At 42.2% G+C, this 9,434-nt stretch overlaps 1 protein-coding gene across 1 annotated transcript; it reads right to left on the bottom strand.

Annotated features, from left to right (window-relative positions):
* Positions 1-2,531: 2,531 nt before the first annotated feature.
* LOC117745152 (C-type lectin domain family 10 member A-like) lies at positions 2,532-5,842 on the bottom strand. Its single transcript, XM_034553256.1, has 6 exons — positions 5,747-5,842; positions 4,977-5,081; positions 3,803-4,132; positions 3,554-3,717; positions 3,268-3,371; positions 2,532-3,190 (listed from the first exon to the last, which is right to left on the bottom strand). The coding sequence occupies exons 1-6, from the start codon at positions 5,784-5,786 to the stop codon at positions 3,067-3,069; spliced, it is 867 nt and encodes a 288-aa protein (XP_034409147.1). The 5' UTR covers positions 5,787-5,842; the 3' UTR covers positions 2,532-3,066.
* Between the last annotated feature and the right edge of the window lie 3,592 nt (positions 5,843-9,434).

The raw sequence follows: 9,434 nt of genomic DNA, 5'->3' as shown, positions 1-9,434 counted from the left end.
CAGTCGCACAACTGATGTGCGACTACTTTCTCAAGGATCTTAGAGAGGAAGGGAAGGTTAGAGATCGTCTGTAGTTAGCCAACACCTCTGGATTAAGAGTGGGCTTCTTCAGGAGAGGTTTAATTACAGCTACTTTGAAGGAATGTGGTACATGGCCTGTTAGCAAAGACACATTACGTTCCTCTCCATGTCTTGTATTTGTTGTGTCAAGGTGTTCTTCTGGTTCTCCAGATCCTGGTTCCGTGTTGTCAGGTTGCTCAACTCGACCTTCAGATTGTTGCGTTCCATTGTCAAGGTGTTCTTCCGGTTCTCCAGATCCCGGTTTCGTTCTCTCCAGTACATTTCTTCAGCTTGTGTGGCGTGTTCTGAAATGACAGAAGTAACTACGGCGACGGACGGAGGAACGTACAAAAACACAAAGAAACGTGTTTTACATGATTATAATGTACTTTACATTGTGGGTTCACATGTCTCCGGTCTGTCTTCTTAGTACCAAATGTCCTCTACGCATCACAAAGAGTGACTTCTGTCCTAAAAAGGTTGAATACTTCAGACTGATTTCTTTTAACTGAGGCCACACATTCACATACAGTCTACAACAAGCCAAGGAGAACCTGCTCTGAAGTGAGGCTCACACAGAAGGTACTCACAGTGGATACGAAGGCCCAGGATGAGCACCAGTATCAGCCAACACACGGCTATCGGTGGAAGAGTCTGAGAGAAGAAGAGGAACCTCTGGTCTGTCGGAGCCATGAGGACAAACATGGATTAATGAGGTTGATTTATCTCAGTCAAATGAGATTTAATACATTTTAAATAGAAAACAAAAGGATCTGAGCTCTTGAACATTCACATGTTCAATCTTAACCTCTATTCTACATCATGATTGACATTATTAGATGTATGAAAAGTGTTCTTCATGCACCTGGAGGGGCTGCCACTTTATACACAGGACGTACTGGTTCATTAACGTAGTCAGCTTCCTCTTGGATTTCCTCTGAAAGATAAACAGATCAAACACAAATATTTACATGCAGTTGTAGTCCCAATATGTTGAGTACACTGATACAAAAATGAATGTATACATTGTAAAATTAGTCAAAGCTTCAGAAGCAAACACCAACGATATGCTGCTTCACAGAAAGACTTTAGGTTTGTTGTACTGAGAATACTCAAATGAGCAGATTCTTCCTCACTTTACTCTGAGCAAAAGCAAACAGGACATGTGATGGTTCCCAGTGTGTTGATCAGAGTGGAAACACTAAACAAAAGATCCAACATGAAACAAATCTTTGCGTTTTCAACCCTCTTGGCGTTCGGGCGTGGTCACCAGAAGCATCATCTTGGTACATACATAGGTACGGTACATAAAGTCTTACATGCAGACACATGAACATTATAATATTTTACAGTACCTATTTCATCCGGTGGTTTTCGGTTCATCCTGAAGAAATGTTTTTTAAATCCCGCTGCAGTTCTGAATGAGAGCTGTTGGGAGGGCGTCTGGTCCGCTCTGATGGTGTTTAGTGCTTTGAGGCTTCGACTGAGAATAGTTATACGCGGGTTTTTTCTGACCAACTCTACTGCAACTTCCTTTATTATGTTCTGACACGTGAACACTTTTCAATATAACAGACTAATGCCCATCTAGGGATGTGGGTAACTTCAACGAGACTTTTTCGTCTTCGGCGTAATCTGCTAGGCCCGAGCAATTATACGTCACACCATGTTCCACAAACTTCATTGGGCCTTTGGTCTGGAATTCAATGGCACAGTCCGTGACAGGTTGGTGGCCCTGCTGGAGCCCCAGTAGGTCCGGTCCAACGGACACCGCCCTGAAGACCTTGCGCAGGTTGTCGGAGAAGGACCGGAAGGTAACGTTCCGGCTCCCCCACCCGGGGCTCTGAGGCTGACGTTGAATGCGATGGTTCGAGACGCGGTTATGGCTACCGGGAGTTGCTGTACCTGGTTCATCAAGGCGGTCAAGATCTGGTCCCTGTCCTTGAACCTCGGCGATATCGCTGGATCTCCTCTTCAATGGACACAAACCGGGCCTGTGATGAGGTGTCATATGCCGTGTCAACGCTAAGACCAGATCGTACTGTAACGGGTGTGTTCAGGACCCAGGAGCAGTACGACGGACACGGAATAGTTGAAGGAAGTTTTATTGCAGGCAGAACGCACACAACAGGCAACACTCTCGGATCAGCTTACGTGGAGAAACCCGTTTATGTAGAACCACCAAAATAAAACTGAACATCTGATTAAAGTGAAAATCCTCTTTGTAAAAACACACAAAACGAGACTTCCCTAATAAGTGAGACTTCCCCTAAGTGAGACTTCCCCTACGTGAGACTTCCCCTACGTGAGACTTCCCCTAAGTGAGACTTCCTGTCGCTCTCTGGAGCTGTGCTGCTGCCGGTGTCGACAGTGTCACCGATCAATGAGTTCACATGTCACAGCATCCTGAAGGAGGCGGCTCTTCCTGACTGGATTCAAGCTCATTGACGGATTCAAAGACACAAACAACAACGTGTGGCAGCACATTTATTCACAGGTGACAACAGACTGAAATATGAACTCGATGCCTCCAGATGGACGAAGGCGTCAGCCATCAGCTGTAAAGTCAAACATGTGAAGATCTGAACACTTCATGGAAACAGACTCTGGGACATCCTGCTGAGAACAAGCGATGCAGCTAATGAGTAGCAACGATATACAACTACAGATAGGAACCTGAGCTTGTTGGTGCCTTTCATCAATCTGCAGATCTATAAGTCATAAGCAGTGCTTAACAAATCAGAAGGAAAACACAAATTATTATTCATATTTAACACTTTAGAGCCCCTTCAGGCCGTTATCTAATAATACACTTTAAAGGTCAGCGTCTGCTTTGAAGAATAGTTTACGTCATACAACATATATATGTTTTAGTATAGATATAGTTGTTTAGCTTTTAAAAACATAGTTGTGAAGTAGAAGTCTACACAGTTTGATATTTATGAGCCACGTGATATTACATGCAAGAGAATCCAGAAACCTTCTCAAGTATGAAGTGTGAGAAGTTCAAAGAGATAAAGCGTCCTGTATGCAGATCCATCGTTGTCGGGCGCCACAGCTCACTGAGCTCCATCTTTCACCCTGGATTGAAACAGCACAGTGACCTTCAGTAGCATCTCCTATCCAGGAGCTGAAGGAACAACAAGATGTTTAGACCAAAGGCTGATAGGACATCTGACTCAAAGTGGTGAAGGAAGTGTCTCCTACGTTTGAGCCAGCTCAGTTCCATCCATCCACTTCCATTTCCCTCCTTCAGCTCTCAGGCCAATCCAGTATCCAGTGTCTCCCCAGCTGTAATAATTGATTGTGTCCTATCGTAACAGAAACAGTTATCAGATACTGAATGTAAACATTTTATTAATCAGAAACCATTTGTTGTCTTATTTACATTATTTATATTTATACTTAAATAAGGGTAAACATGCCTATCAGACTCACCTACGGAAAATACATGTCAATGTAATAATTGTCATAAACACAGTTCTCTCGTTACCTTTTCATTTTCAGTAAGTACAACAGACAAATCTGCATTTTTTCCTCTGCAGTCTTCTCGAGCTTCTTCCCAGGTTTTCTGACCACGATCGTCAGGGTTAACAACCGCATAGCAGCTGGTCTGGTTGAGTAACCAGCCCTTCCTACAAGAGTTACACTGTTTCGCTGAAAGAACAGAGAGCAATGAACACCTTCATTATGATGATATTATTGGGTATTTATGGACCTAATTAAAGGAATGTGATCATACCGTCATTATCAATGCAGTAGGTATAGATGCTCCACTGAGCTCTGCTGATGTTCTGCTCATTCCAGTTCGTCTCCATGTCTTGTATTCGTTGTGTCAAGTTGTTCTTCTGGTTCTCCAGATCCTGGTTCCGTGTTGTCAGGTTTGTGATATTGCTATCTAAGACAATATTTTCTTTTGTCAGGTTGCTCAACTCGACCGTCAGATTGTTGCGTTCCATTGTCAAGTTGTTATTGTCTACGCTGAGTTTGTTTCTTTGGTTTGTCAGGTTCTGAATTTCAGCCAGCAGAGTCGTTTGGTTTCTTTCACCACTTAATGTTGCATTCAGACCTACTGAAGACGTAAACATATTACACTGTCAACAACAACAACTGGACAAAGAGACCATTGTTTGTGTCCTAAGAGAAACCCAAAAGATTAGTTACATATCTGTTTGTTATGTACTGTTGTTACACATGTCATTAAGACCTTTTGTGATGGTTGTTCTCTATTTATAAAACTTACGTTGTAACAAATGTTGCGTTGTTACAATGTTACATTGTTGCATTGTTACAATGTTGCTTTATTACATTGTTAGATTGTTACAATGTCATATTATTTTAACACAAATCCTGATCATTATTCAACCTTAGAGTAGTTAAACCTAGCTAAACCAAAACCAGTTGTTTTACAGCGTGGCATTGTGCGCCTCTTTAAGAATAGTTCAAGACTGATGTGTTTTTAATGGCGTTCAATGGCCCAGAAGGTGAAGTTCAGAGTTTGATACACACACTTCTTAGTAGATACATTCAGTGCTGGTTTTGGTCTAATTCTGGGATTTGTTGACAATAAGAAAAATATACAAATTCACTCGACTTAATTGCTATGATGCATAATGTATTTTTTTCACTCATTTTGGCTTCTGTCTCAAAAATGAAAGTGTCTTCGATCGACTACTAAACCATAAGAAGTTAAATATGAACTGGTGACATATGAACAACACAGTTTAGATGAGTTCATGTCGCTGCTCTGTGCATCACAATGGGCTCACAAATAAATAGCATTTGCAAGTCTTATGAATTACTTCCTGTCTGAATACATTGAATGAACAGAAATGAATGTGTGTCACAGATTTAGAACACAATAGACAGACAGACATCATTTATATAAATATAAATGTTGTGTGAGTTGTACTTACGGACGACAAAGACTGCTACGAGGCCGGCCAGCAGAATGACACAAAGAATCCCAAAACAACAAGCCAACTTCTGATAGTGACACTGCTTGTTGTTTTCTTTCTCATCTGGCAAAAAGACAATCAGAACACAAAAGACAGAAAAGTCCCACATTAGATTTCACCAACTCCGACTGCCAAAGCTTTCCATGAGCTTCAGATCAACGTGCATTCGTACACAGAACAAGAGTTCAATATTCACGACAACACGATGTGTAATAACCGTGCATTCTTGCTTTTTGTGTTGTTCAGTGTTTGTACGTTAGCGCTGCTTTTTTACGTACTTATGTTACGTTCATTTTTACGTAGTTTACGCCGAGCCGTGATGAGGCTGATCAATCAGCCGCAGCCGGCTCCGACGTGATTGGACGATACAACTTGGACAACAAACACAAATTCCTTTACCTTCAGATTCTATGCAGAAACCTTTCGCAGGGATTATGTAACGTTTTAAAAACCTATCCTCTTGAGATAAAACATTTGCCATTGGGCATACAGTAGTGCATTGTAGCAGTTATAGTATAAGTATGGTGGCAGTAGTACAACAACAATTAAAGCTTTACGTTGATGACATCATGTTTCTTTTCGACAAAGCTCCTCCAGAGTGAATTTACAGATGATTTCCAAAGCCGACTCAGGAACTAGTTCCATTTGAATGGTTGTTATACTGGTTAGAGTGGTGGCAGTAAAATGAACCTCAATGTGTTTTTTTGTTTGGGTATTTTACAGCTTACCGTCGGTGTCGGCAGTCTGTTCGGTTGTTTCGTTTTTCATCTTCACTTCGTCGTACACAGTTTCCTCCTCTTTTTTAGCTGAAAGGTAAAAGGAAACATAGGATCTAGGAAACAAAAAGCCGATTATTACCAGATGTGTAATGCATCTGTTGTGTGACGTAGTGTTGGAGTGCATTCATTCATTCATTAATGAATTAATTGTACAACTAATGGGATATGTTTGCATATCTTATCATATTGACATTTCATTCAACCCTCTTTGTAAAACACACAACGTGACACTGACCCAGCTTTGGTTGTGCATCCTGTTCAATCACATTCAACGTTGTTCATCGAGCAAAATGTCAAAGACAACAACAACAACAACAACAACAACAACAACGTGTTCCGGCATTTTATTCAATCTGATAGACGAAAACTTCTAGATAGAAAGCAAATATTCTACTGTCACCTCTGCAAATTGATATTTGGTTTTACATTCTTTTACAAATACAAATTATGAACCACTCTGCGTTCTGTTGAGATGACGCAGCTCTCTCTAGTGGCCAATCAGAGGCGACCATTTAAAAAGTCACGTGACAAAGATGCACACAGAAACAACCACACATACGCACGTGTGCTATTCATAAGCCAATTCATATTATAAGACAGGTAATTCATATTATAAGACAATTGATATTATAAGACAATTCATATTATAAGACAGGTAATTCATATTATAAGACAATTCATATTATAAGACAATTCATATTATAAGACAGGTAATTCATATTATAAGACAGGTAATTCATATTATAAGACAGGTAATTCATATTATAAGACAGGTTTTAAAAAAGGGAAGAACCCTTCAGGAGAGCAACAGAGGAGGATCCCTCTCCCCGGATGGACAGATGAATAGATGTCATGTGACCAGAATCTCAGGTCGGCCTGCTGAACCTGCTGCCACCGCGACCCGACCCCGGATAAGAGGTCATAATGGATGGATGGATGGACAGAATGAACAGCATTTACAGAGTTACATAAACACATTACATGAATATGACAATGTATGAATGGACCTCCAATCCATGAAACAGTCGCACAACTGATGTGCGACTACTTTCTCAAGGATCTTAGAGAGGAAGGGAAGGTTAGAGATCGGTCTGTAGTTAGCCAACACCTCTGGATTAAGAGTGGGCTTCTTCAGGAGAGGTTTAATTACAGCTACTTTGAAGGAATGTGGTACATGGCCTGTTAGCAAAGACACATTACGTTCCATGACTTGTCTTGTATTTGTTGTGTCAAGGTGTTCTTCTGGTTCTCCAGATCCTGGTTCCGTGTTGTCAGGTTGCTCAACTCGACCTTCAGATTGTTGCGTTCCATTGTCAAGGTGTTCTTCCGGTTCTCCAGATCCTGGTTCCGTGTTGTCAGGTTGCTCAACTCGACCTTCAGATTGTTGCGTTCCATTGTCAAGGTGTTCTTCCGGTTCTCCAGATCCTGGTTTCGTTCTCTCCAGTACATTTCTTCAGCTTGTGTGGCGTGTTCTGAAATGACAGAAGTAACTACGGCGACGGACGGAGGAACGTACAAAAACACAAAGAAACGTGTTTTACATGATTATAATGTACTTTACATTGTGGGTTCACATGTCTCCGGTCTGTCTTCTTAGTACCAAATGTCCTCTACGCATCACAAAGAGTGACTTCTGTCCTAAAAAGGTTGAATACTTCAGACTGATTTCTTTTAACTGAGGCCACACATTCACATACAGTCTACAACAAGCCAAGGAGAACCTGCTCTGAAGTGAGGCTCACACAGAAGGTACTCACAGTGGATACGAAGGCCCAGGATGAGCACCAGTATCAGCCAACACACGGCTATCGGTGGAAGAGTCTGAGAGAAGAAGAGGAACCTCTGGTCTGTCGGAGCCATGAGGACAAACATGGATTAATGAGGTTGATTTATCTCAGTCAAATGAGATTTAATACATTTTAAATAGAAAACAAAAGGATCTGAGCTCTTGAACATTCACATGTTCAATCTTAACCTCTATTCTACATCATGATTGACATTATTAGATGTATGAAAAGTGTTCTTCATGCACCTGGAGGGGCTGCCACTTTATACACAGGACGTACTGGTTCATTAACGTAGTCAGCTTCCTCTTGGATTTCCTCTGAAAGATAAACAGATCAAACACAAATATTTACATGCAGTTGTAGTCCCAATATGTTGAGTACACTGATACAAAAATGAATGTATACATTGTAAAATTAGTCAAAGCTTCAGAAGCAAACACCAACGATATGCTGCTTCACAGAAAGACTTTAGGTTTGTTGTACTGAGAATACTCAAATGAGCAGATTCTTCCTCACTTTACTCTGAGCAAAAGCAAACAGGACATGTGATGGTTCCCAGTGTGTTGATCAGAGTGGAAACACTAAACAAAAGATCCAACATGAAACAAATCTTTGCGTTTTCAACCCTCTTGGCGTTCGGGCGTGGTCACCAGAAGCATCATCTTGGTACATACATAGGTACGGTACATAAAGTCTTACATGCAGACACATGAACATTATAATATTTTACAGTACCTATTTCATCCGGTGGTTTTCGGTTCATCCTGAAGAAATGTTTTTTAAATCCCGCTGCAGTTCTGAATGAGAGCTGTTGGGAGGGCGTCTGGTCCGCTCTGATGGTGTTTAGTGCTTTGAGGCTTCGACTGAGAATAGTTATACGCGGGTTTTTTCTGACCAACTCTACTGCAACTTCCTTTATTATGTTCTGACACGTGAACACTTTTCAATATAACAGACTAATGCCCATCTAGGGATGTGGGTAACTTCAACGAGACTTTTTCGTCTTCGGCGTAATCTGCTAGGCCCGAGCAATTATACGTCACACCATGTTCCACAAACTTCATTGGGCCTTTGGTCTGGAATTCAATGGCACAGTCCGTGACAGGTTGGTGGCCCTGCTGGAGCCCCAGTAGGTCCGGTCCAACGGACACCGCCCTGAAGACTTGCGCAGGTTGTCGGAGAAGGACCGGAAGGTAACGTTCCGGCTCCCCCACCCGGGGCTCTGAGGCTGACGTTGAATGCGATGGTTCGAGACGCGGTTATGGCTACCGGGAGTTGCTGTACCTGGTTCATCAAGGCGGTCAAGATCTGGTCCCTGTCCTTGAACCTCGGCGATATCGCTGGATCTCCTCTTCAATGGACACAAACCGGGCCTGTGATGAGGTGTCATATGCCGTGTCAACGCTAAGACCAGATCGTACTGTAACGGGTGTGTTCAGGACCCAGGAGCAGTACGACGGACACGGAATAGTTGAAGGAAGTTTTATTGCAGGCAGAACGCACACAACAGGCAACACTCTCGGATCAGCTTACGTGGAGAAACCCGTTTATGTAGAACCACCAAAATAAAACTGAACATCTGATTAAAGTGAAAATCCTCTTTGTAAAAACACACAAAACGAGACTTCCCTAATAAGTGAGACTTCCCCTAAGTGAGACTTCCCCTACGTGAGACTTCCCCTACGTGAGACTTCCCCTAAGTGAGACTTCCTGTCGCTCTCTGGAGCTGTGCTGCTGCCGGTGTCGACAGTGTGACCGATCAATGAGTTCACATGTCACAGCATCCTGAAGGAGGCGGCTCTTCCTGACTGGATTCAAGCTCATTGACGGATTCAAAGACACAAACAACA

The sequence above is a fragment of the Cyclopterus lumpus genome, chromosome 16 (assembly GCF_009769545.1).
Source record: "Cyclopterus lumpus isolate fCycLum1 chromosome 16, fCycLum1.pri, whole genome shotgun sequence".
In the NCBI taxonomy this organism is placed as follows: Eukaryota; Metazoa; Chordata; class Actinopteri; order Perciformes; family Cyclopteridae; genus Cyclopterus; species Cyclopterus lumpus.
The sequence above is the reverse complement of the archived record's forward strand: the minus strand, read 5'-3'. Positions and strand labels throughout refer to the sequence as shown.

Bases quoted from the DNA above. Each gene is read 5' to 3' on its own strand.
- LOC117745152 (XM_034553256.1), bottom strand. From the start codon at position 5,786: ATGAAAAACGAAACAACCGAACAGACTGCCGACACCGACG. The intron at 5,082-5,746 runs GTAAGCTGTAAA...TCTTTTTGCCAG, and splicing joins ACAGACTGCCGACACCGACG to ATGAGAAAGAAAACAACAAG. The intron at 3,718-3,802 runs GTATGATCACAT...CTGTTCTTTCAG, and splicing joins CTACTGCATTGATAATGACG to CGAAACAGTGTAACTCTTGT.